At 41.2% G+C, this 23,786-nt stretch overlaps 3 protein-coding genes across 8 annotated transcripts in view; 1 reads left to right on the top strand and 2 right to left on the bottom strand.

Moving 5' to 3' along the window:
* Positions 1-403: 403 nt before the first annotated feature.
* On the bottom strand, positions 404-18,058 carry ubr7 (ubiquitin protein ligase E3 component n-recognin 7). Of its 4 annotated transcripts, none has more exons than XM_035793961.2 (12): positions 17,912-18,058; positions 16,374-16,503; positions 15,886-16,019; positions 14,713-14,773; positions 8,839-8,934; positions 8,686-8,739; positions 6,364-6,469; positions 4,092-4,219; positions 2,967-3,155; positions 2,331-2,511; positions 1,916-1,977; positions 404-1,568 (listed from the first exon to the last, which is right to left on the bottom strand). In XM_035793961.2, exons 2-12 carry the CDS (start codon positions 16,500-16,502, stop codon positions 1,476-1,478), a joined length of 1,233 nt encoding a protein of 410 aa, XP_035649854.1. In that variant the 5' UTR covers position 16,503; positions 17,912-18,058; the 3' UTR covers positions 404-1,475. The 4 variants fall into 4 exon arrangements, with proteins under 4 accessions (XP_035649854.1, XP_035649855.1, XP_035649852.1 ...); XM_035793962.2 differs by having other exon boundaries at positions 17,975-18,051; XM_035793959.2 differs by lacking the exon at positions 17,912-18,058 and having other exon boundaries at positions 16,374-17,247.
* Positions 17,321-19,341, top strand: si:dkeyp-55f12.3 (uncharacterized protein LOC568418 homolog). The gene is made up of 2 exons (XM_035793967.2): positions 17,321-17,650; positions 18,748-19,341. The coding sequence occupies exons 1-2, from the start codon at positions 17,446-17,448 to the stop codon at positions 18,825-18,827; spliced, it is 285 nt and encodes a 94-aa protein (XP_035649860.1). The 5' UTR covers positions 17,321-17,445; the 3' UTR covers positions 18,828-19,341.
* The window catches only part of tmem251 (transmembrane protein 251), a 17,086-nt gene continuing 12,550 nt past the window's right edge, over positions 19,251-23,786 (bottom strand). For 2 of the 3 annotated variants that reach the window (XM_035793966.2, XM_035793964.2), the window contains exon 2: positions 19,251-22,225. In XM_035793966.2, the coding sequence (XP_035649859.1) occupies positions 21,773-22,210 (438 nt within the window). In that variant the 5' untranslated portion in view covers positions 22,211-22,225 and the 3' untranslated portion in view covers positions 19,251-21,772. The remainder of the gene's footprint in view (positions 22,226-23,786) is intronic. The other variant, XM_035793965.2, reaches the window with a different exon arrangement.

The following is a 23,786-nucleotide window of genomic DNA, read 5'->3' as shown; positions in this document are numbered from 1 at the left end:
TGGGATTGTAACAGTGGTGAACTCAAATCTGCAATTTAGGTGACTGACATCTTCAAAATAAACAGCTTTGATAAAAATTATCAAATGGCTTGAGATTCTTTCTTTTGCAGTGAGTAAAGAAAAAAAAAGGTCCCTGACAAGGACTCCCGTCCATGAAAAGTGATAAGTTACGATACTGTATTTCTGTTTTTAATGGTTACTTGAATGCTTCTGCACAGGGTTAACTTAGTCAACTGGGTCAGTAGCATCTTCAAATGTCAGTATTAGAAGTCAATTTCCTGCAGTTTACAAGGACTAGCCTGATCCACCATCCAAACCACTGCGCTCATCATACTGTGTAAACTCAAACTCGCAAGATCAGGATGGTCTAATGAGGCTAGAGAAGGACCACATGACTTGTCAATCATTTAAAAAAAAAAGTTTATTCAGTCAGCAAACGTATCCAACTACTGCATACGCTAATGTTAGCAACACATTCACAAGGAAGAGATTTATTACCATCTGAGCGATTGGCTAAACTCAATTTCTGGTTTGATTAAAATATCCCCTTATTAATGGTTTGCCAGATGTCAAATCAGCATGTGGGTATTAAAGATAGCAAAAAATATTTAAACTTCCATTATATTCTCTAATTAATGGGTTGATGGTTCCCAGGTGTAACTGCTGTAAGTAACAATAACGCTAAAACAATTTACATTATTCATAGCTTTATTTCTTAGAGTGAACATTAAAAAGGAACAGGGAAACCAATGGTAACATTTAACGTGGTCCTTTAAAATACCAACCGTACTAATGGGCCAGGGTTCTGCAATCATGCGATCTACAAACAGCTGTAACGGCACTAAGGAAATTGCAACTAAGGACAAATACAAAATTATAAATTGTCAAAGGAATGAGTTGAGAGAAAGCGTGTTATGGGAACGATGACCAGCTTAACCAGTTTTGATAATGCATTGTTCTAATGAGTTTTAAGAGCAAATCCATTGATGTTTATTCAAATAAAAAGGTAAATAAAAGGTCAAGGGGTCACTGCTCTGTCTGTTGTCTGGAACACTTGCTGTCAGGCAAACTGAACTTAGGCTTTCTCTCCAGTTTAAACAAAAAGTGTTTGAGGGAGAGCAATGATAGACTAATAATTCCCTCTAGAAAAAGATAACCAAAGTATCAACCAAATGCCAGTTCATCAACCTGCTTAGCCTCAATAGACAAATCACATTGCAGCGTCCCGAGTACAGTACAACAAAGCATACTGCCCAGAACAAGATAACACAAAAGCTCATACAATGTTCCATGTTTGTTTTTTTTTCCTACATTTTTATTTGTTTAAACATAACATCTGAGGAGTTGTACTAGAAGATGATATTGGACGCAAGGCAATGACATTCAGTGGGAAGAAGAAAAAGGAATACAACTATACTGACAGGTGTTGGGGAAATGTGGAGGGGGAGACCGGGAGTTGTCTGAATGGAGACTGCTCAGCTGCAGTAGTACTGGCCTGCGTTGGCCCGTCGTCTCTTGCGGTTCTGCTGCTGTTGGAAGAACTGACGGATGTCTTCGGGAGTCACTACCTGGGGGGTGAGAAATGGGGCACAAACTTTTTATGCCTCTTATTGGGTGTAGCGACTAGGAGTATTGAGTTTGACAGAATTCGATTTTCATCGGACAGTTACTTTAAATAAAGTTTGATCTCATGGTCACACACCAAGGACAGGACCGCCAGGAGGTGCATTTCAGATTCAGTGACCACAATGTGAAGATCGAGCAAAACAATCCTCATCAATACTATCATTATAAAGGCTGGTTTGCGACACTGGGATAGTGAACATCACAACTGAGGACCAAAATACAATGATGCTGATATGATTGATCATTCAACTAAATAGTGTGTACGCTGATAAATCTGCAGGTTAATTACCTTTCCTTCTGCAGCAAATCTCTGCAGGAAATCCTTCAGCTCAGTCTTCATGTCATTGTACCCTGAGAAGGGAGGGGGTATTTTAAAAATAAGCTCTTTTTTGATTGCAGCACCGATAGTCGTCTCCACACAAAATAAATCATCTGTATTTCAATCAATACAGCTGAGGGAATGGCTCTAACTACTCATCCAACACCTGCCTCACCTCTTTCCTTCATTCACTCTCTCCCTGTCAGATGGTCCAAATGATCTCCCTACCCCTAATGCTTTGATGGTTGCAGGTCTGTACAGTGTAAGCAATAATGGTGGAAACTCCTCTACTTCACATACCTACCCAGAACCTTCAGACCTGCAAACATCAAAGGGATAGGGAGAGAAATGGTTTAGTCTCTTCTTTAACACCACCACCTCGTACCGTGGATTATCTCCAGCTGCTGAACCCGGCCCAGGGTATTAAGGGCCGACATCAGGGGGTCGCGACCCTCGGCGGTCCCCGCCTGCTCCTGTTCTGTGGTCTTTCCTTTATTCTCGTAGGCTAAGACCGTGTCCGACTCATCCAGGAGAAAGGACATACCAGCATCAGCGTAGGATTTCTGCTGGGGGGAGGAAACGGGTGAGCAGAGTTTTCCTATTGTCAATAGTAATTCTACGAACGATATAGGCCTACTCAACTACATAAATATGCAGTAATTCTGATCATAAACCATTTTTATTTGGGTGTATTATGCCTTTGATTTGTTTTGCAGGATACTACTCGTACATACACACCAAATTAAAAGGCCTAAACAACATGCATGTATTTACCTGTTCTACAATAAAACAGATGTATTCATTAGTGCACACTGTAACAAAACATTTTGCAACTGAAAATATTTTCCCCCGAAAACCAGCATTTCTTATTGGGCAAATTCAGGTTAGTCCCTCCCACTTTCAGCCCATTTGGTTCCCAGTGAATACACCTCAGATTGTGGCTGTTTGACTTCCTTCTAAAATGGCTGAAGCAGAGAACAGAGAAGCAGCCGGGTTGACGGGATAAGTGGTGAAAACATACCTTGCAGCTGACACAGGAACAAAGTTTGGTTCTCCAGGCTGATGGCCAGAATACAGCTCCAAACTCTGCTCTCTCTGTACCTGTGCCCCCCAGCTCCATGAGCCTGCACTCGGAGGGGGCTTTGGAGGGCGAGCCTCCCTCCATCTCCTGGTGCCTCCTTTTGCAGCCTGGCACCCCATTGGATTTGACCTGCGAGTAGGACAGATATCACACAATGTCCTCTGAACACTCAAAAGATGAATCTTTTCCACAATATGATTACAAAAGGTTAGACATGAAGAGGTTAAAAGGATGAGGGTAGAAAGTGAACACCTTGCTTTGACTTATCGTGCCCAGTATAATCTGTTAAGTCTAAGGAAAGGAAACATTTCCTAAGTATCTTATCAAGGCCCATTACCTTGCACAACCTCGCCAGTAGACAGACCACTCCCTTAAATCCCAAACCAAAATTACGAGGACACGCCCCAAAAAAACAGTTGCCAGTTGTATAAGAGTTACTTCTGTCTTTGGTGCATGCAAATGTGCGAGCTCACCGGGCCCCTGCGGGAGGGGGCAAATCGTGGGCTGCCATATTTTCCGTCAAATAAGGCTGGCTTCAATTTGCTGCTCGCCTCAGAGGCTGACTAATGAAATCATTCTTGTTGATATGCGGGCGCCGCAAAGCCTTGGGGCTGCTCCCCGCAGACCAGAGAATCTGCGCATGGCACGGGCCATTTATCCCCTAAATACCCACAGGAAACTAGCACAGCCTGGTTCTGTGCACTCATCTCATGCTGACTGTTAGAGGACTGAAGCCACCTGGTGGTTGATACCGACAGTCCCCTTTCCCTGCTCTGCATGGATGCAATGCTGTCAACAGTGGTGAAAGCAGTAACTTTGACTTCTGAAACATGTACCTAAAGCATAAGAAAACAAAATGCATGAAGATGCATTGGAAACCTTTTCCACATAATATAGTTCCATCCATCTGTTTTATCTGGTAATAATATCCCTTTCTCAGTGATACTTTTAAACCAAGATACCCATTACTGGTTCATTCATGATATTCAATGTACTGCAAGAAATAAAATGCTATTCATTGTTCTCGTAGCATTGTGTATATGAAGCTTTGTGTGGAGTGAGTACCTTCTCTTCACCCTGGTTATTGAGGCTCGTGGAGGCCTCTGTTGTGTTCTTGCCCTCCTCACGGTCCCCCTCTTCATTCGTCACCTCCCCTTCTGCTTTGCAGGGGCTGGCTTTGGTCGCAGCGGGCACTGGAGGAGAAATACAAAACAACATGGAGCCACTTAAGAGCTGATAGGCTCTTTGCACTGTTTTACAATGGCTGTATTCATCAATCTAGCAAGGCAATATTTTCAATAATGTAGTAGTCCCCCCCCCTCATTTATCAAACAGCTATCTAAGTTATATATTTAGAGCCGCCTGTTCGATGGGAAACCAGCAATGTTTTTGTCATGTCTGTGTTGTGAGCAAGTCTACCGTCAGAGGAGCTTTTCCAAGGCCGCCCATTTGATGTGACGTGGAAAACAGGTGAGGGAGTACAGTTACAGCCGGAAGTGACTTTTCATAGCAGGTTAGGACAGCATTTTAGCTAACCCAAACTCTTTTCTTGACCTTAACCTAAGTCTCCTAACCTGCTGTGTAAAAATACTTCCGATCGTAGCTGTACTCCTAGTCAGAACCCTGGATGGAGCCAGAGACAAGTTTATTTTGACAGAGAAGCCTCTGATTGTCCTAGGAATGTCTAGTGTTTTATTCTGACTTATATAATTTGACACTGTGTTATAACACATATGGAATGATGTAGTAACCAAAAAAAGTGTTAAACAAATCAATATTTTAGATTCTTCGAAGTAGCCACCCTTTGCCTTGATGACAGCTTTGCACACTCTTGGCATTCTCTCAACCAGCTTCACCTGGAATGCTTTTCCAACATATGCTGAGCACTTGTTGGTTGCTTTTCCTTCACTCTGCAGTCCAAAATAGGTATGTTTAAATAGGTATATCTTGTGTATACCAACCCTACCTTGTCACAATACAACTGATTGGCTGAAATACATGAAGGAAAGAAATTCTACAAATTAACAAGGCACACCTGTTAATTGAAATGCATTCCAGGTGACTACCTCATGAAGCTGGTTGAGAGAATGCCAAGAGTGTGATTCCATATGTGTTATTTCATAGTTTAAGTCTTCACTATTATTCTACATTGTAGAATATAGTAAAAAATAAAGAAAAACCCTGGAATGAGTAGGTGTCCAAACCTTTGACTGGTACTGTACATATTTCCACACTGAGGCTGGAATAATAGTGAAAATGATAATGCCGTTTTAGTGTAAGAGCTGTTTGAAAAGGCCGCCTGAAATTTCAGCCTGGTTTGGTGGGATGGTGTTTTGGCCGGCGTGGTGATTTAACTAGTTAGACCAATGAGTCTCAAACCTCCCTGCCAATAACAGCTAGTTTTCAGCTTTCCCACTCAGACCACCTCCAGACAGTCCTAACAAAATTATTGCTTGAGAAATTGCTCTTCGCTAAGAAGCTATTTAGTTTATTTTTGACCATTTTAATTGAAAATAAATCATAGTAAGGTAAATCATTGTTACCCAGAAATGATTTGATATTGAGATCAAAACGGCTGAATTGGACCTTAAAACTCCTTGAGGGGGCATGAAATTGTGCACACATCGACCTCAATAGCTAACGGCACTTTAGTATTTTAGTCACCCATTGAAGTAAACTGCTCTACCGCAAACCATAGCCTCTTGTTCACTAGTTACTGCAGGTTTCATTAGTACTGTACAGGTAACTGCCAAAAAAAGGAAACGCTTGAGCCAGTGAGGGATACAAAGTATTTTGAAAGCAGGTTCTTCCACACAGGTGTGGTTCCTGAGTTAATTATGCAATTAACAAACCATTATGCTCAGGGTAATGTTTAAAAATGTCCAGTTGCCCATTATTTTGGCTACCATGGCTAGAAGAGATCTCTGAACTTGAAAGAGAGTTCTTAAATCACCAGATGTCAATCCAGTTGAACACTTATGTGGGGTTTTCCCAACACCAAATAATGGAATTTCTCGTGGAAGAAGGGTGTCGCATCCCTCCAACAGAGTTCCAGACACTTGTAGAATCTATGCCAAGGTGCATCGAAGCTGTTCTGGTGGCCCAACGCCCTATTAAGAAACTTGATGTTGACGTTTCCTTAATTTTGGCAGTTACCTGTACGTTCACATAGAAGCATAAAGAAAACACAATGTGGTAGGTCTAAAGAATGTCTCCTATCCTGAAGTGTTTTCTTTCTGAATTTGTTAATTGGGGCATGCCAGTAAACTGAAGGTAATGAGAGTACCCATAGAACTACATAAAGAATCGCTGTGAATTCTAGGATCTCTATGAGTACCTGCCAGATGGGTGGCGTAGGCCCACAGGAAAGGAGCATTGTTCATGCAGGACTCACACACCATCTCCTGGAGCTCCACACACTCTGGCACAGGGCAACCCAAGTGCTGGATAAAAAAAACACGTAATAACACTCATATACGATATACATATAGCAGCTATGGCATCAAGTGTACACAGTCACAGTCAAGACCAGGGTAAAGACCAGGCTGGTCTTGAGTTAAATACTCGGGATGCGTTCCAGATATAGGACTTCACAGATTACAGGATCCGTGTATTATCTTGATGTGGTTCCCAAGATGTTAAACCAGGGTTCTCCAACTCTGGTGATGGAGAGCTACTGGGTGTACAGGCTTTTGTTCTAGCACAATTAATCAATAAATTATGGGCTGTGTTCAGTAGGCATAAAACATGAGAAAGCATTTTGAAACAGAGCTCTTATCCAAACCTGTCCAATAAGAATGCTCATTTTCGCTTTCCGTTTTACCATATGTTGCTTCCTACTGAACAAACCCATTTAATTTGAACCATGATTAGCTGAATCCATTGTGCTGGGTTGTAACAAAACCTTGCACACCAAGTAGCTCTTTGTGACCAAATGTTTTAGAACCCTGTGTTTAATAGTTCTGGCATTGTAAAACCTGATCTGTCCAAGGCCTATATTCACAAATATCATACCCCCTAAAAAAGACTAACATTTCCTTATTGGTAATGGTGAGAGGTAAGCATGTCTTGGGGATATGATCTTTGTGCTTCTGTATCTTTCTTGCTCATGATTATACATAATCATGGTAGCATCCACAAACATATAATATTATGTAAAATAAAAGTAACTCCCAAATGACAATACATTATTCACCATTCACTTCTACTAAGCACAATATAATCTGAACCACAACAAACTGCAAATGTGTAGTCAAACGTATGTGGACACCCCTTCAAATGAGTGGATTTGGCTATTTCAGCCACACCCTTTGCTGACCGGTGTATAAAATCGAGCACACAGCCATGCAATCTCCAAGGACAAACATTGGCAGTAGAATGGCCTTACTGAAGAGCTCAGTGACTTTCAACATGGCACGTCATAGGATTCCACCTTTCCAACAAGTCAGTTAGTCAAATGTATGTCCTGCTAGCGCTGCCCTGGTCAACGGGAACAGCTGTTATTGTGAAGTGTAAATGTTTAGTAGCAATGACTCAGCCGCGATCACAGAACGGGACTGCCGAGTGCTGTAGGGCGTAAAAATCATCTGTCCTCGGTTGCAGCACTCACTACAGTGTTCCAAACTGCCTCTGGAAGCAACGTCAGCACGAGAACTGTTCGTCGGGAGCTTAAGATCACCATGTGCAATGCCTAGTGTCGGCTGGAGTGGTGTTAAGTTTGTCACCATTGGACTCTGGAACAGTGGAAATGTGTTCTCTGGAGCGATGAATCACGCCTCACCATCTGGCAAGTCCGATGGACGAATCTGGGTTTGGTGGATGCCAGGAGAACGCTACCTGCCCCAATGCATAGCACCAACCGTAAAGTTTGGTAGAGGATGTTTTTCATGGTTCTGGCTAGGCCCCTTAGTTCCAAGGGAAATCTTAACGCTACAGCATACATATATTCTAGACGATTCTGTGCTTCAAAATTTGTGGCAACAGTTTGGGGAAGGCCCTTTCCTGTTTCAGCATGACAATGCCCCCGTGCACAAAGTGAGGTTCATACAGAACTGGTTTGTCGAGATCTCTATGGAAGAATTTTACTGGCCTTCACAGAGCGCTGAACTCAACCCCATCTTGGGATGAATTGGAACGCCAACTGTGAGCCAGGCCTAATCACCCAACATCAGTGTCCGACCTCACTAATGCTCTTGTGGCTGAATGGAAGCAAGTCCTCCAGCAATGTTTCAACATCTAGTGGAAAGCCTTCCCAGAAGAGTGGAGGCTGCCAAGGGAGGGACCAACTCCATATGAATGCCCATGGTTTTGGAATGAGATGTTTGACAAGCAAGTGTCCACATACTTTTGGTCATGTAATGTTTAAGTGAATTTGCCCAAATACTTATGACATCTTCAAATGGGGGACTAGATACATAAAGTGCTGTCATTTTTAAACGGTAAAACACGATGTATGAAAATACCCTCAAATAAAAAGGTTACATTCTGTACCGTCACGTAATGTGAAACACTTAATTGCAAATACAAAATGCTGGAGTATAGAGCCAAATTAAACATTTTAGCTTCACTGTCCAAATAAATACATAGGGGAGTATACAAGCCCAGGGACCTGTGCATCTTCAACACATCCTTATGCTTTGGTGCTCCACAAAAGCCTTACCCTGCCATGAAGCCAGTCCTCACAGACAATGCACTGTATCATCTCATCTTCAACCTGGGAAAGACATGTTTTGGTCAATAGATCTTCACTAGAATACAGATTTTTTTCAAAAACCAATTCATAGACTATTTTAGGTGAATGGTCAACTCTCACCGGGTCTTCTGGGTCTGGATATGGCCTGTTACAGGTGCAATACAGACCAACAAAATTGTGGCTGTATTTGTTCTCCGTGTTCAACTGATCCTTGTCCTAGAAGACAGTGAAATCAGTAACATCATGGACCATGCAGTACTCTATGCCTTGATCAAAGTCTCTCAAACAATGGTCCTGGGGACCCAAAGGGGTGCAGATTTTAGTTTTTGCCTTAGAACTAACACACTTCCTCAAGCCTGATTATTTTGGGTCCCCAGGACCAGGTTTGATTAACACAGTCCTAGATGTATAGTTTCGGACAACTATATTGCCACCCTTGCACTTTTCTTAAATAATTCCCTATTTCTTTAAGTTGAAATAAAAATAAAAACGCACCACACTTATTGGATTCTTAACATCGCAAAACCAATTTTATTTTTGTATGCTTAATTTGATCATTTTAATTGAGAGACCAATGGCATGGACAGAATTGTTGACACCCTGAAGCTAGTACTTGGTTGCACAGCCTTTGGCCAAGATAACTGCAGCAAATTACTCTAATTCTTCAGTGTTTGAGAATTGCTGTTTTTTGTCGTCAGTAAACACAGCGCTGATCTCTATTTCCAAAAAGCTAGAATTTTGTTTTTTGGTACACAGAATATTTTCTCCTGGATTTAGACTTGTTTAGGTGGGTTGTTGAGAAGTGCAATCAGGCTTTCTTGAGCCTCCTTCGGCAGTTTACCAAAAACCAAATGAAGCATTCAAAGAAAAGAACACCCTCCCTAAAATCAAACAAGGGGAGGTTTGATAATGCTGTGGGGTTTCTTTGCTGCCACTAGTACAGGGGTGGAGCCTGTGTGTGCAAGAGATCATAAAATCAGCAGCTTATCAAGGTGTTTTGGAGTGCAGCGTTTAACACAGTGTCCAAAAACGGTGTCTCTGTTGAAGGTTGTGGGTTTTCAAGCAACCCAAACACACATCAAAAGCACCCTGGAATGGTTTAAGAAGAAACACTAGACTGTTCTGGAGTGGCCAGCAAAAAGTCCAGATCTGAATCACACCCAATAGGGAGCTGAAAACAGCAGTTGGGTCACTCTCACAAAATAAGTTGAGAATTACCTTAACAGCTTTCGATGTCCCAAAAACGTTAAACACATTATTTTTTAACATTTCTCCCTAATGAAAAGGCCTGAGTTAAACATAACACTGAAAATTCACCTAAAATAAATTATAATTCAATTAAATGACTCTTTCATCTGTTTCTGTAATGAGAAGGCGAAGTGGGGTAAACTGGGTGTTTGACAATAAGAACCTAATTTTGATTTCGGGGCTCCCGAGTGGCGCAGCAGTCTAAGGCACTGCATCTCAGTGCTAGAGGCGTCACTACAGACCCTGGCTTGATTCCTGGCTGAATCACAACAGGCAGTGATTAGGAGTCCCATAGGACGGCCCAGTGTCGTCCGGGGTAGGCCGTCATTGTAAATAAGAATTGGTTCTTAACTGACTTGCCTGGATAAATATTTTTTTAATAATCAAATAAAACTTGTGCCTATCTAAGGACTACTACTCTAGATGACGCATCATCACTTTATTTAAAAACTGATTGGAGTTTTTACACAAACTAGTCCACAGTGTTAGTACGTAATAAATACTATAGTTTAATGTAAATGTTATGGTTTATGGACAAACTACCGCAACATATTTGGTTTATTAAAATACGTTTTTTTTTTTTTTAAATACCAGAAATGAATCCGGACGCATTTCGTTAATGAGAATTTGGGGTGAAAATGTACAAAATACAGGCGAAAAATGTAAATGTATTTACAATAAGATACTTACCATAAAACCACACATCTTAGTCCTCAGAATGATACGAGATTTTTGCAGATTCATCATGGTTTTGTAACTCAATTTGCTACAGACAACCAGTTGGTGGAGGGCACCCCTCAAGCATTGAAGAATTAGAGCAGTTTACTCCTGAAGAGTGGTGAAAACTGCCAGTAGAAAGGTACAGCAAGCTCTTTGATGGCTACAATGCCATTTTCCTTTATTTTTTAAATTGAAATGGTCAAATTTAAAGATGCACTATGCAGAAATCGTTCAGTAATTTCCTGGTTACTAAAATTCTAATAGTTTCAGTTTGTGGCGAAACAAGAAAGTATAGTGTAGAGTGTAATCATTGTACCATCTAAACTAGAGGAATTCGGGCCGATTTCAAGTTTTCATAACAATCGGAAATAGGTATTTTTGGACACCGGTTTTTTTATTTAAAAAAAAAAATCTTTATTTAACTAGGAAAATCAGTTAAGAACACATTCATATTTTCAATGGCGGCCTAGGAACGGTGGGTTAACTGCCTCGTTCGGGGGCAGAACGACAGATGTTTACCTTGTCAGCTCGGGGGATTCCACTTTACAGTTAACTAGTCCAACGTCTAACCACCTGCCTCTCATTGCACTCCACGAGGAGACTGCCTGTTACGCGAATGCAGTAAGCCAAGATAAGTTGCTAGCTTGCATTAAACGTAACTTATAAAAAACAATCATAATCACTAGTTAACGACACATGGTTGATGATATTACTAATTTATCTAGCGTGTCCTGCGTTGCATATAATCGATGTGGTGCGTATCGTTGCTTCAATGTGTACCTAACCATAAACATCAATGCCTTTCTTAAAATCAATGCACAGAGGTATATATTTTTAAACAGGCATATTTAGCTAAAAGACATCCAGGTTAGCAGGCAATATCAACCAGGTGTAATTGTGTCACTTCTCTTGCGTTCAATGCACGCAGAGTCAGTGTATATGCAACAGTTTGGACCGCTTAATTTGCCAGACTTTTACGTAATTATGACATAACATTGAAGGTTGTGCAATGTAACAGGAATATTTAGATTTAGGGATGCCACCCCTTAGATAACATACTGAACGGTTCCGTATTTCACTGAAAGAATAAACGTCTTGTTTTCGAGGTGATAGTTTCCGGATTCGACCATCTTAATGACCTAAGGCTCGTATTTCTGTGTGTTATCACGTTATAACTAAGTCTATGAGCGATGGTAGGCAGCAGCAGGTTCGTAAGCATTCATTCAAACAGCACTTTTGTGCGTTTGCCAGCAGCTATTTATGACTTCAAGCCTATCAACTCCCGAGATTAGGCTGGTGTAACCGATGTGAAATGGCTAGCTAGTTAGCGGGGTCACTCGCTCAGAGACTTTGAGTGGTTGTTCCCCTTGCTCTGCATGGGTAACTCTGCTTCGAGGGTGGCTGTTGTCGATGTGTTCCTGGTTTGAGCCCAGGTAGGAGCGAGGAGAGGGACGGAAGCTATACTGGCAATACTAAAATGCCTATAAGAACATTCAATAGTCAAAGGTATATGAAATACAAAATCGTATAGAGAGAAATAGTCCTATAATTCCTATAATAACTTCAACCTAAAACCTCTTACCTGGGAATATTGAAGACTCATTATAAAAGGAACCACCAGCTTTCATATGTTCTGAGCAAGGAACTTAAACGTTAGCTTCCTTACATGGCACACATTGCACTTTTACTTTCTTCTCCAACACTTTGTTTTTGCATTTTTTAAACCAAATTGAACATGTTTCATTATTTATTTGAGGCTAAATTGATTGTATTATATTAAGTTAAAATAAGTTAATTCAGTATTGTTGTAATTGTCATTATTACAAAAAAAAAAGTTTTATTTTATTTTAAATTGGCCAATTAATAGCAATCAGGTTTTTGGTCCCCCAATAATCGGTATCGGAAAAATCATAATCGGTCGACCTCGAATCTAAACCGCTGAGGAATATCTTTTCCATTAACAAAAATATTGTATTTTCAAGCTGTTTTAAGCTGGGGTACAAAACTGAAAGTAAAAGACGCAAAAACTCAACTTTAAAACAGGAAGCATACAAATAGCGCACATAAAACAGATATCGCTTCTTAAACTTGCTTTCAATGAAAATGACAGATCTTTAAATCACATCTACAGTTGAAGTCGGAAGTTTACATACACCTTAGCCAAATACATTTAAACTCAGTTTTTCACAATTCCTGAAATTTAATCCTAGTAAACAATTCCCTGTTTTAGGTCAGTTAGGATCACCACTTTATTTTAAGAATGTGAAATGTCAGAATAATAGTGATTTATTTCAGCTTTTATTTCTTTCATCACATTCCCAGTGGGTAATAAGTTTACATACACTCAATTAGTATTTGGTAGCATTGCATTTAAATGGTTTAACTTGGGTCAAACGTTTTGGGTTGCCTTCCACAAGCTTCCCACAATAAGTTGGGTGAATTTTGGCCCATTCCTCCTGACAGAGCTGGTGTAACTGAGTCAGGTTTGTAGGCCTCCTTTCTCGCACACGCTTTTTCATTTCTGCCCACAAATGTTCTATGGGATTGAGGTCAGGGCTTTGTGATGGCCACTCTAATACCTTGACTTTGTTGTCCTTAAGCCATTTTGCCACAACTTTGGAAGTATGCTTGGGGTCATTGTCCATTTGGAGGACCCATTTGCGACCAAGCTTTAACTTCCTGACTGACGTCTTGAGATATTGTTTCAATATATCCACATAATTTTTCAGCCTCGTGATGTCATCTATTTTGTGAAGTGCACCAGTCCCTCCTGCAGCAAAGCACCCACACAACATGATGCTGCCACCCCCGTGCTTCACGGTTGGGATGGTGTTCTTCGGCTTGCAAGCATCCCCCTTTTTCCTCCAAATATAACTAAGATCATTATGGCCAAACATTTATATTTTTGTTTCATCAGACCAGAGGACATTTCTCCAAAAAGTATGATATTTGTCCCCATGTGCAGCTGCAAACCGTAGTCTGGCTTTTTTATGGCGGTTTTGAAGCAGTGGCTTCTTACTTGCTGAGCGGCCTTTCAGGTTATTTCGATATAGGACTTGTTTTACTGTGGATACAGATACTTTTGTACCCGTTTCCTCCAGCATCTTCACAAGGTCCTTTGCTGTTCTGGGATTGATTTGCACTTTTCGCAACAAGGTACGTTCATTGCTAGGAGACATAACGCGTCTCCTTCCTGAGCGGTATGACAGCTGCGTGGTCCCATGGTGTTTATTCTTGCTTACTATTGTTTGTACAGATGCATTTCAGGCATTTGGAAATTGCTCCCAAGGATGAAACAGACTTGTGGAGGTCTACAATTTTTTTCAGAGGGCTTGGCTGATTTCTTTTGATTTTCCCATGATGTCAAGCAAAGAGGCACTGAGTTTGAAGGTAGGCCTTGAAATACATCCACAGGTACACCTCCAATTGACTAAAATGATGTCAATTAGCCTATCAGAAGCATCTAAAGCCATGACATTTTCTGGAATTTTCCAAGCAGTTTAAAGGCACAATCAACTTAGTGTATGTAAACTTCTGACCCACTGGAATTGTGATACAGTGAATTATATGTGAAATAATCTGTCTGTAAACAATTGTTGGAAAAATTACTTGTGTCATGCACGAAGTAGATGTCCTAACCGACTTGCCAAAACTATAGATTGTTAACAAGAAATGTGTGGAGTGGTTGAAAAATAAGTTAATGACTCCAACCTAAGTGTATGTAAACTTCCGACTTCAACTGTATGTGAATTTGGTCAGGTCCCCTAAAAGTTACATATTGCACAAAAATAAACCTGGTTCTGCAATGTTGAAAATCTAATAGCATGTTGTGGAGACCAAAAGTTGTTTTCAATTTCAACTTATTTTGGACGAAATAGGGAATTATTTAAGAAAAGTGCAAGGGTGCCAATATATTTTGCCAGACCAGAAACTGGCTACATATATAAAACATGCCTATCATGCTGTTATTGGCCTAATGTCTCTAATTCAAACTACCACAATTTCAATAAATGGAAGGAAACTTACTGAGTATAACTTGCACCTCATCTCTTCAAACTTGCCGTTTCCACAGTCACAGCGGAAATTCCTGCAAAAAGTCCCAGCTCAAGATTAACTATAGGAAAATTCTGTTCGCAACTGCAATATCCCAGATAAAGCTAGAGTGCTGTGGTTCATGATTATATTTATTTCACCCTTATTTTACTAGGTAAGTTGACTGAGAACACATTCTCATTTACAGCAAATACCTGGGGAATAGTTACAGGGGAGAGGAGGGAGGGATGAATGAGCCAATTGGAAGCTGGGGATGAGGGCCATGATGGTATGAGGGCCAGATTGGGAATTTAGCCAGGACACCGGGGTTAACACCCCAACTCTTACAATAAGTGCCATGGGATCTTTAGTAACCACAGAGAGTCAGGACACCTATTTAACATCCCATCTGATAGACAGCACACTATACGGGGCAATGTCCCCAATCACTGCCCTGGGGCATTGGGATATTTGTTTTAGACCAGAGGAAAGAATGCCTCCTACTGGCCCTCCAACACCACTTACAGCAGCATCTGGTCTCCCATCCAGGGACCGACCAGGACCAGCCCTGCTTAGCTTCAGAGACAAGCCAGCAGTGGGATGTATGGTGGTACAGGACAAACAAGGCAACAGTAAACATGTAATCCACCACAAATTAATTACTATAACTCCCACCTTGGCCCAATCAGTGTAATTTTGTAAATGCCAGATCTCTGTGGCAAGACGCATGTGACTAGTGTACAAACAAACGGAAGGAGACAGACAGGTCCACAGTCCTCTCCCCAATTTCATTGTGTGGGACAATAATACCTTTGAGCACAGATATAGGGGCACACACACAGCACTGAAATATTGTCCTACAGTATTTCTGTTCATTTCCCGACAATTCTGCATCACATCCGTTCATCGACACCCAACATTTGATCTATTGTGCATGGCCCACGTTTGTATTGGTCTGTCTTATCCTTTAGGTGTCCACTCCACGTCTCTATCTGAATTCATCATCGCAGCTCCTTACCTCCTCAACCTTATTGGAGGAGTAGGTCCAAGGTCCCTCCCTTCAGACCTTCTTCTCCAATAGGTTTTGAGAAGGTGGCAAGGAGAGAGGATGCAAGGAATTGAGGAAAGATGAATAGAAAAAAAAATTAACAATGCAGTGAAACTCACCTTTTGGTGTAGAGCTCAAAAAGGTCATGGCCTTCATGGCATTTGTAGGAGCAGGCCAGGCAGACTCCGGCTGGCTGGCCCCCCTTTGGTGTGCAGGTGCTGCAGGCATAGAGGGCTTGTCGCTTCACATAGCCCTGCAAGACCACATCAAAACAAACACGTGTGAAACTGGCATCACATTGAGTCCTTCGGATTGAGCATGAATGCAATGTATACCATGGCAATGAACCAGGGAAAATGTAACGTTACATTTGTAAAACAGGTTACATTTTGTTATAACGAGTTAATAAAAATACAAATTAAGTTCAATTTATTAACAATTATGTCATTTAGGTTGGCGGAGACATCAAATTGGTGACGCCGCTAAAGGTTCCATTTTTCAAAATCCATTTGAAACTAAACACTGGCTTAGACTGCGAAACTGTATTATAGCTAACTTAAACTGGGGTAATTTGTGTTTCTCTAACAATGTGGGGCAAATAGCCTACCTCGGGATAGGAACACTTCTCGGAATCACTACCAGCTAAAACAGCAGATGCCTCATTCTCCAACTCTTCATCTTCTTCCAAAACATCTACCAAAGAAACAGTAGCCTCATCGCCCTCATTTGCCGCCATTCTCGGAAAATAGAAGGTGAAAAAAGTGTGAATACAAGTTCCTGTTCCAGGGCAAAATGTAGAGCGCCAGATAAATCTAAACAGGGACGTCCAGAAGGACTTGAGAAAATGTATCAAAATGCTCTGTTCACCAAAATATACAATAAATTAGATACAATAAGCAAAAAAACATTGGAGCGCACTGGACGTTATGTTATTCTCAAACCCGATACACCGAGGGAGTTATTTTACACGGGCCCAGATGGAACCGGGCAATGGGCCGGCACGTCATCTGGCGAAAGCGGGGAGGGAGGAACACCCATCTCAAAATGAACAGTAATCTGTGCGGTCGGTCATGTTGTTAACAAGGCATCATGTTGCATCGTCCGGAAACATACTATATATACTATTACATACTATATATTTCCATCGAATAAATGTTAGCAATGTCAAATTAGTTTTCACTTGAACGGCAGAAAACCAATCACTTTCATGGGAAAAGAAAGAATCCTACTCATTACTGCACTTGCTTAATTACGTCACTATTGTTTTGAGCAGATTTAGATAGAGCAGCTGGCTCACGCCAGGGAGGCAGCCCGGTTCCAAGTCGAATGTAACCAACTTTCAGCCAAAGCAAAACATGCTTACACGGGCGCCCGGGCTAGATGAATCGAACCACCTCACTGTAGCTCTCTCAGAATGACAATTTCCGCACGATTTCCGGATTATGCTAATATTTCACCCTGTTGGCGGGAGTTTCTGAAAAGCACTTCAGAGATTTTCACATTTTGATCAATTGAAATATTGTCTACCTGTTGGTTTAGTTAGTGATTGTTATTTATATATGTATTTGTGCAAATATGGCGAACGTTTCAAAGTACAAGGCTCTGACCAAATCGAATGTACGTCAAAATGCCGCTATGACTCGGGTCAGAGTTCAAACTAGGGTCATGGTTCAACAATCATGGCAGCTACTGAGATACGAGGAGAGCTAAAATACAGGGATGGCCTGAAGAAAGAGATTATCATAAAAACAGAAAACAACCTGACTTCTATGATAGTGGGGATTAAGAAATTAAACGCAGACGTATCGGGGCTCCTCACTGATCTCGTTGTACAAGAACAATTTTGCGGAGGAAATGACAAGGGGGATTTGCAAGTCGACGACGGTGAGCTTGGTTAGCTAGCTAACGTTACTGGTAGCTCATTTAACAACACGCTTAGCTACCGCGATGGATGTTGATAAAAACTAAACAGGGTTCGCTAATTGCTCTGCTTCTATTGAGGCTAGCTATTGTTTATTTTTATTGTGGCTATTGTCTCACGAAATCTATCGATTTTGTTTAGATAATCATGACCTGGAAGAACACAACATATTTCGGTAGATAGAGCTAGTTGCTATGAAAATCATTATATAGACAAATCCCAACCTTAGCAAGTCTTTGGATGATCAGATAAACCGCCCACGTTGATCAGAGAATGAATTTAGATACCTGTCTTTGGGCTAGCTACTTCATAACACAGATCTTCCCAGTATCAAACCGACTAACGTTAGCTTGCTCGGCTACAAATACTTTTTTGTGTGCCTATGATGCCACTGTGACGTACAAACATATTGTTACTACGTGTGCATGTGAACAGATTAATTGATTCCGTCATCGGAGTTTTGATATGATCATTGAGTTTTCCCGATATCACAACTAATCAAATTACAAGTGTTTAAAACATTTCAGATGAAACAATGTTCTATTCCTCCATCTTGAGACTATGGGTAGGCGGCCTATGACATTTGAAGACGTTACGGCTATCAAATCAATCAGCTTTGTGTCATGCCTGCACAGTGTGTTATCAAGCTGCATAAATTGTGTCAACATAGATTTGATGTGAATATTCCTATCAATCATTAAAACATGCATCTCTCACAACTGGTATTTGATCACTAATATGTAACCATATCTTGTGCTACATAAAAATGTAAAAAAATATGGCTTGGTCAAATTATTTTACTGAACCTACCTCAGTCCGTGACAGGCTTCATTTAACTGATGCAATCTAAAATGAGTCCAATATTAACATATGGACTACAACACTTGACAAGTTTTTAAAATCACTCTATAGGCAATGTACTTTAAGCAGGTCCTATGGGTGGGAAGGGGAGGAGATAAATGTTTATTTGTGTCATGTCTGTTGGTTTGTTTTCACTTCTGTCAACCACTCCCCAAAATGTATCTTGATCACAAAAGTAATTTTCTGTCATCTGTTGCAGATGAGGAGGAGGAAGATGAAGACACAAAAGCCCCTATTATGCAGCCTCCTGCAAAGCGGTCCAAGACCTTGAGGGCCTGACAAGGGCTCTGTCCCAAAAGTTCACTCCTTTTGACCAGGGCCCAAGTAGTGCACTAGGTAGGGAATAGGTTGCCATTTGGGACTTAAAATACTACTGTAGGAAGAAGGGAGTCTGGTGGTCCTGGCATACAAGACTGGAAGACACTGTTTTGGGGGCAGATATACCAGCCCTTATTATTCAATCCACTGGGTGGCTATTATTAATTCATTCCCACTCATGTAAGGTATTGCTCCTGCCTTGGCAATCATTGCAGTTATGATCTACATCTTTCTCTTGACACAATTTAAATGTTTGTTTTGAACATTTGTATAAATGTCAATCATTTAAGTGGAATGTATTTCAGACATCTTGTTCATGGATAATAGAATTGCACTGTCCCCGCAGCATTTGCTTGCTTTGAGAAATGACATGAACGGTCTGCAGACATTTTCCCATAACGTTTAATTTTCTTACAATCCAGACCTTATTTTAATCACAGTGCATTTGAAAGGCAATAAAAATCAGAAGCACCAACGTGAATCGCCACTCATTCTTTTACAGACCAAACAAGCCCATACTTTTTTTTCTTTCTAATACGACTATTCCTTTCCCATTAACACTTTTTTAATAAACAGAAAAAACCTAGAGGAACCATGACAGGCAGTGTCTCTACGTCCAAACTATCATTTGGGACTTGTTTAGGTTGAATCAAGGGTGGACAACTCTGGTTGAGTAGGGAAGCTTCTACAATGTATGATTTGACCTTGACACTTACTGATCAAATCAGGTTATTGGCTAGCTTGAGGTTTCAGTTACTGTAGTCAGTTGTATCTTAAAACCAATAGTACTTTCGGTAGGGAAAAAAATGGATCAAAACGAGCATTCTTATGAGTTCAGGTAGTAACTCCATCTGTAAATGCTTCTTCCATCTTATGCCTACTGAACGTGGCCCTTTGTAGACACTACAACTTGAGGACCCAAGTTGTGCAACATAGTAAAAAGAGGAATGAAGTTGAAACGGGTTCAGTGAAAATGTAATGTGAGCCACTAAACACCCAGTCCAAAACCCAAGTAGATTATCCTTTATAGCAGCCCCCCCAGTGCACATTTTTGCCCTAGCACTACACCGATGATTGAATTCACCAACTCATCAAGCTTTGATTATTTGAATCAGCTGTGTAGTGCAAGGGCAAAAACCAGAAACAAGCACCCCAGAACAAAGTTTGGGAAACCCTGCTTTATAGTAGGGGTGTCAAACTCATTACATAGAGGGCCTAGTCTTTTTTTGCTTTCGATTTAGCCCTAAACAACCAGGTGAGGGGAGTTTCTTAATCAAGGACAAGGGAAGAGCACAAACCCCATACACTTGGGCCTCTGTGCAATGAGTGACATGCTGTATAGTCAAGGACAAAATCAGGGTTGTGTTCAATAAACAAACAGAACTGATAAGCATGGAAGGATTACCTGGACAAATGCATTTTCTGTTACAAAGAGTATCAACATGTTTTCTGTGTGCCTTACTGAACACAACCCAGCCCAATTCCCTTTAGGTCAGGTCACTCGACACAGCACATGCCACTTCCCTGTGTTGGGAGGAAGGTCAAATAAACCTTTTGCACATTCATTACTGTGCTAATGTAGATGGAAAATTAAATCAAAATTTAATCAGAATAGTACCATCTCGAATCAATTGGAAACATTAAAAAATATGGAGGTTGACCACCATCAACACAAAGAGTAGCCAAAGATGATTTCAAAACAACGTTCAAATTAAATGAGTATTTTGCAGAAATGCTTAAGGACACTCACTACCTGCCATATAAATGAATGTGGCACAGACAGCCAAGACATATTTAAGATCATATAGGAAAGCCATATTTGTCCCATTGCTCATTTCAAAATAGGAAATGAGCTTTGTTGGCAGTGAACATTTTCCTCGTAACTTACATGTGAAGGATTCCACAACTCATTGAACATAACACATTTCCACATACATGTCTTACAAAAAAGGGACCAGGGATCCTCATAAAAAAGGCAAAAACATTGACAATTTCATGTCACGTTTTTGTCACTTTATGGCACACAAGGACAAACAATGGCTGTAGTAGAAGATCTGTATTTTCCCAAAAGCATGGTCCGTGTGCTTTGTGTGGACTTTCTTTGACTTTACTTGGAGGGTGAGGAGGGGGGGTCCTAAAAGGCACAAGATATTTATCTTAGACAAATACTGGATAGATTGACCAATTGACAAATCCCGAAACACTTCCTAAATATTGCAAGTAATAGAATGACAAAAAAAGCATGTTATGTAGAAGGAAATTACTGAGCCAACACAGCAGTAAATAACACTACAAAATACATTCAGACCAATAACAAAACAACACAGCAGTACTTATCTAAGAATCACTACTGATCCACTAAGACAGTTTTTTTTAATGGCATCACATTCCTAAAACTGTCTGTACAAATTAGTTGACACGTGATATTTCACCGTACTTCGAGTCAGTGGGTGGTAATAGTTTTGGGATGATGATTGAACCAAACTTTCCTCAGAATTATTTGCTCAAAAAAGTGGGACCTTGCAGTGAATGGATAAACCCTCAATGATTGGTGTCTGTATCATAGTCAGGTACTGTGGTGAGACCCAGGAGCACGTGGCACCCCTTTGGTCCAGCCTTTGTTGAATGTAAGAAATCACAAATACAAAGGGTTGTGAAACGCGTACCATTGTTCATCTCAAGAACAGCACACATACACATCAACAAAACCACCACGAAACCCCCAAGTGAATTGCCTAGTGATGCCTGGCATGCTTAACACTTCACACAGTGCACTAGTTGAGTGTTAAGTATCCTGTAGTTCAGGTATGAGAGTAGTAGGCCGCCGCCAAGATTGTGTGCAGCATGCATTAAGGCTGCTCACCCTGCCTCTCATATTATCCACCATCTCAAATTGGTTGGACACTTTAGGTGTCAATCAGCTGCAGCCGGCTGATCTGATTGGACGCCTTGGCAAAGGTCTGGTGGCGGTTGCAGAGTACCGCCAGGCATATGGGCAGGATGCAGTAGCCCACCGTCTTGGGGTCAGCGCGCGTGCACGAGTAGAGGAAGAGGAACACCTGAAGGTAGGGCACGAGGAAGATGGTGACCCACACCCAGAAGGGCAAGAGGAGCAGGCGAGTTTTGAGACTCTGGGTCCACGTGGGCAGTGAGGATGGGGGCCCAGAGGATGCGGCGGGATGTGTGTTGTCCCCTGGCAGAGGTCGCTGTTCCTGAGCCACGTGCTCCAGGGTGAGACGGTTGTATGTCTGGTCGATCTCAAAGACATAGTAGACGACAGCCACGCTAGCCAGAAGGTACAGCCCCACGCCGATCCATCCCATCCGCTGACGGAAGTTCATCATTCTCCATACTCCTCCCTGGAACAGAAAAGGGCCTTAGTTTCGTACTACGACTCAATAGCCTGCATTATGCATACCCATTTTCTTACCCAGTTGGCCACCCCTGGGTAAAAAAACAAAAAAAACATTTGGGCTACATTCAGTACGATGTTTTACTGTAACAGTCAATTAAACAAAACAGTGCTGTTCTGAACAACCAGTTCAAAAATTGGTGGGGTTGTGGGTTGGGGTCCGCTGCCCTTTAAATATGTCACGCATTGCTTCAAGCCACACCCCGCCACCCCCACCAAGCAGTAAATGTACCTCAAAGTCTGGGGCGTATTCAATACTCCGATTCTGTTGCAAAACATTTCTTAAAACGGAACAAAACAGGGAGGTACCTACCTGAATTAGTCCAATAATGATTACATACTTGATGAAGAACGTTGAATGTTTTGGGGAAACATAGTAAACATTCAAATCAAAACTGAATGCACCCCAGGAGAACCGCCTAGGCCACCCGGTCTCAGAGTAGATGTAACATAGTAAATGTAAATCAGGGATACTCAAATTAGTATATGTTACGTTACATTTGGCAGAGTTTTCCACTAGCGCAGGCTGTCGCCTATACAGCCGGTTCCAAACAAATTTTCAGCTGGGTACTTTTTCCACTTAAATTAACTAGTCAATTTTTTTTACAACACAGAAGTCATTAAAAAAAGTCAGCCGAGCCCTCTCCCGCTAGAATGAACAACATGCATCTTCTAGAGATCTATTAGGACAGGCGCCTGTCCGTCACAAAGTGAGCGATGGCGGGTTTGACAGTCTGCTCTGTCCCGCCTCCCAGTACCTGTGTGTGTGTGTGTGTGTGTGTGTGTGTGTGTGTGTGTGTGTGTGTGTGTGTGTGTGTGTACATTGTAGCCAGTCAATCTGTACACGGAGGGAGAGCTCATGATGCTCCTTCATCGTCAATGTCAGTCAATTTGACCGTCCCATATAATGTGGTAACGATGAGTCAAAATCCACTTAGCCTACTGTTTTCTGGCACATTCATTTATTTTATTTGGCGTGTTTCATATGAAGCCACGCAGGGCTGGAGCATAGTATTACTGTAAATTGATTGATTGATGAACTTGCATGTATTGTCTATTGGAAAGCAAATTACATGGGGCTGAGATTGCAGGTCCTACAGCTTCCACACGATGTCGCCAGTCTTGTCAATTGCCTGGGCTTTGTTTCTTGGTCAAACTAGTAAGAGAGAGCCTATTCCTTCCGGTCTCCGACAGGATGTTTTGGCAGAGAAATTTCCGACCATGATTTTAAGACGTGGAGCTATTGAATACACATCGCCCCGTGATCAATTTGATGGATTACAAAAGTATTTCGAAGGGTTTTGTGAAAGTTTATCGTCAACTTTTTTAATTAAAAAAAAAATGACGTTGCGTTTTAAAACTGTGTTTTTTTCCTGTATCACACACACTTTTCATAGATCGATATTTAGGGTATATTATGGACCGATTAAAAAAAATACCCAATAGTGATGTTTATGGGACATCTAGGAGTGCCAACAAAAGAAGATCTTCAAAGGTAATGAATGTTT

Source organism: Oncorhynchus keta, chromosome 19, assembly GCF_023373465.1.
Source record: "Oncorhynchus keta strain PuntledgeMale-10-30-2019 chromosome 19, Oket_V2, whole genome shotgun sequence".
Taxonomy (NCBI): domain Eukaryota; kingdom Metazoa; phylum Chordata; class Actinopteri; order Salmoniformes; family Salmonidae; genus Oncorhynchus; species Oncorhynchus keta.
This window is presented reverse-complemented; position numbering and strand designations above follow the sequence as displayed.

Coding starts and splice junctions, on each gene's coding strand:
- si:dkeyp-55f12.3 (XM_035793967.2), top strand. CDS start 17,446: ATGGCAGCTACTGAGATACGAGGAGAGCTAAAATACAGGGATGGCCTG. Junction 17,651..18,747: donor GGATTTGCAAGTCGACGACG/GTGAGCTTGGTT, acceptor CATCTGTTGCAG/ATGAGGAGGAGGAAGATGAA.
- ubr7 (XM_035793961.2), bottom strand. CDS start 16,502: ATGGCGGCAAATGAGGGCGATGAGGCTACTGTTTCTTTGGTAGATGTT. Junction 8,740..8,838: donor ATCCAGACCCAGAAGACCCG/GTGAGAGTTGAC, acceptor TGTCTTTCCCAG/GTTGAAGATGAGATGATACA. Junction 3,156..4,091: donor ATAACCAGGGTGAAGAGAAG/GTACTCACTCCA, acceptor TCCTACTCGCAG/GTCAAATCCAATGGGGTGCC.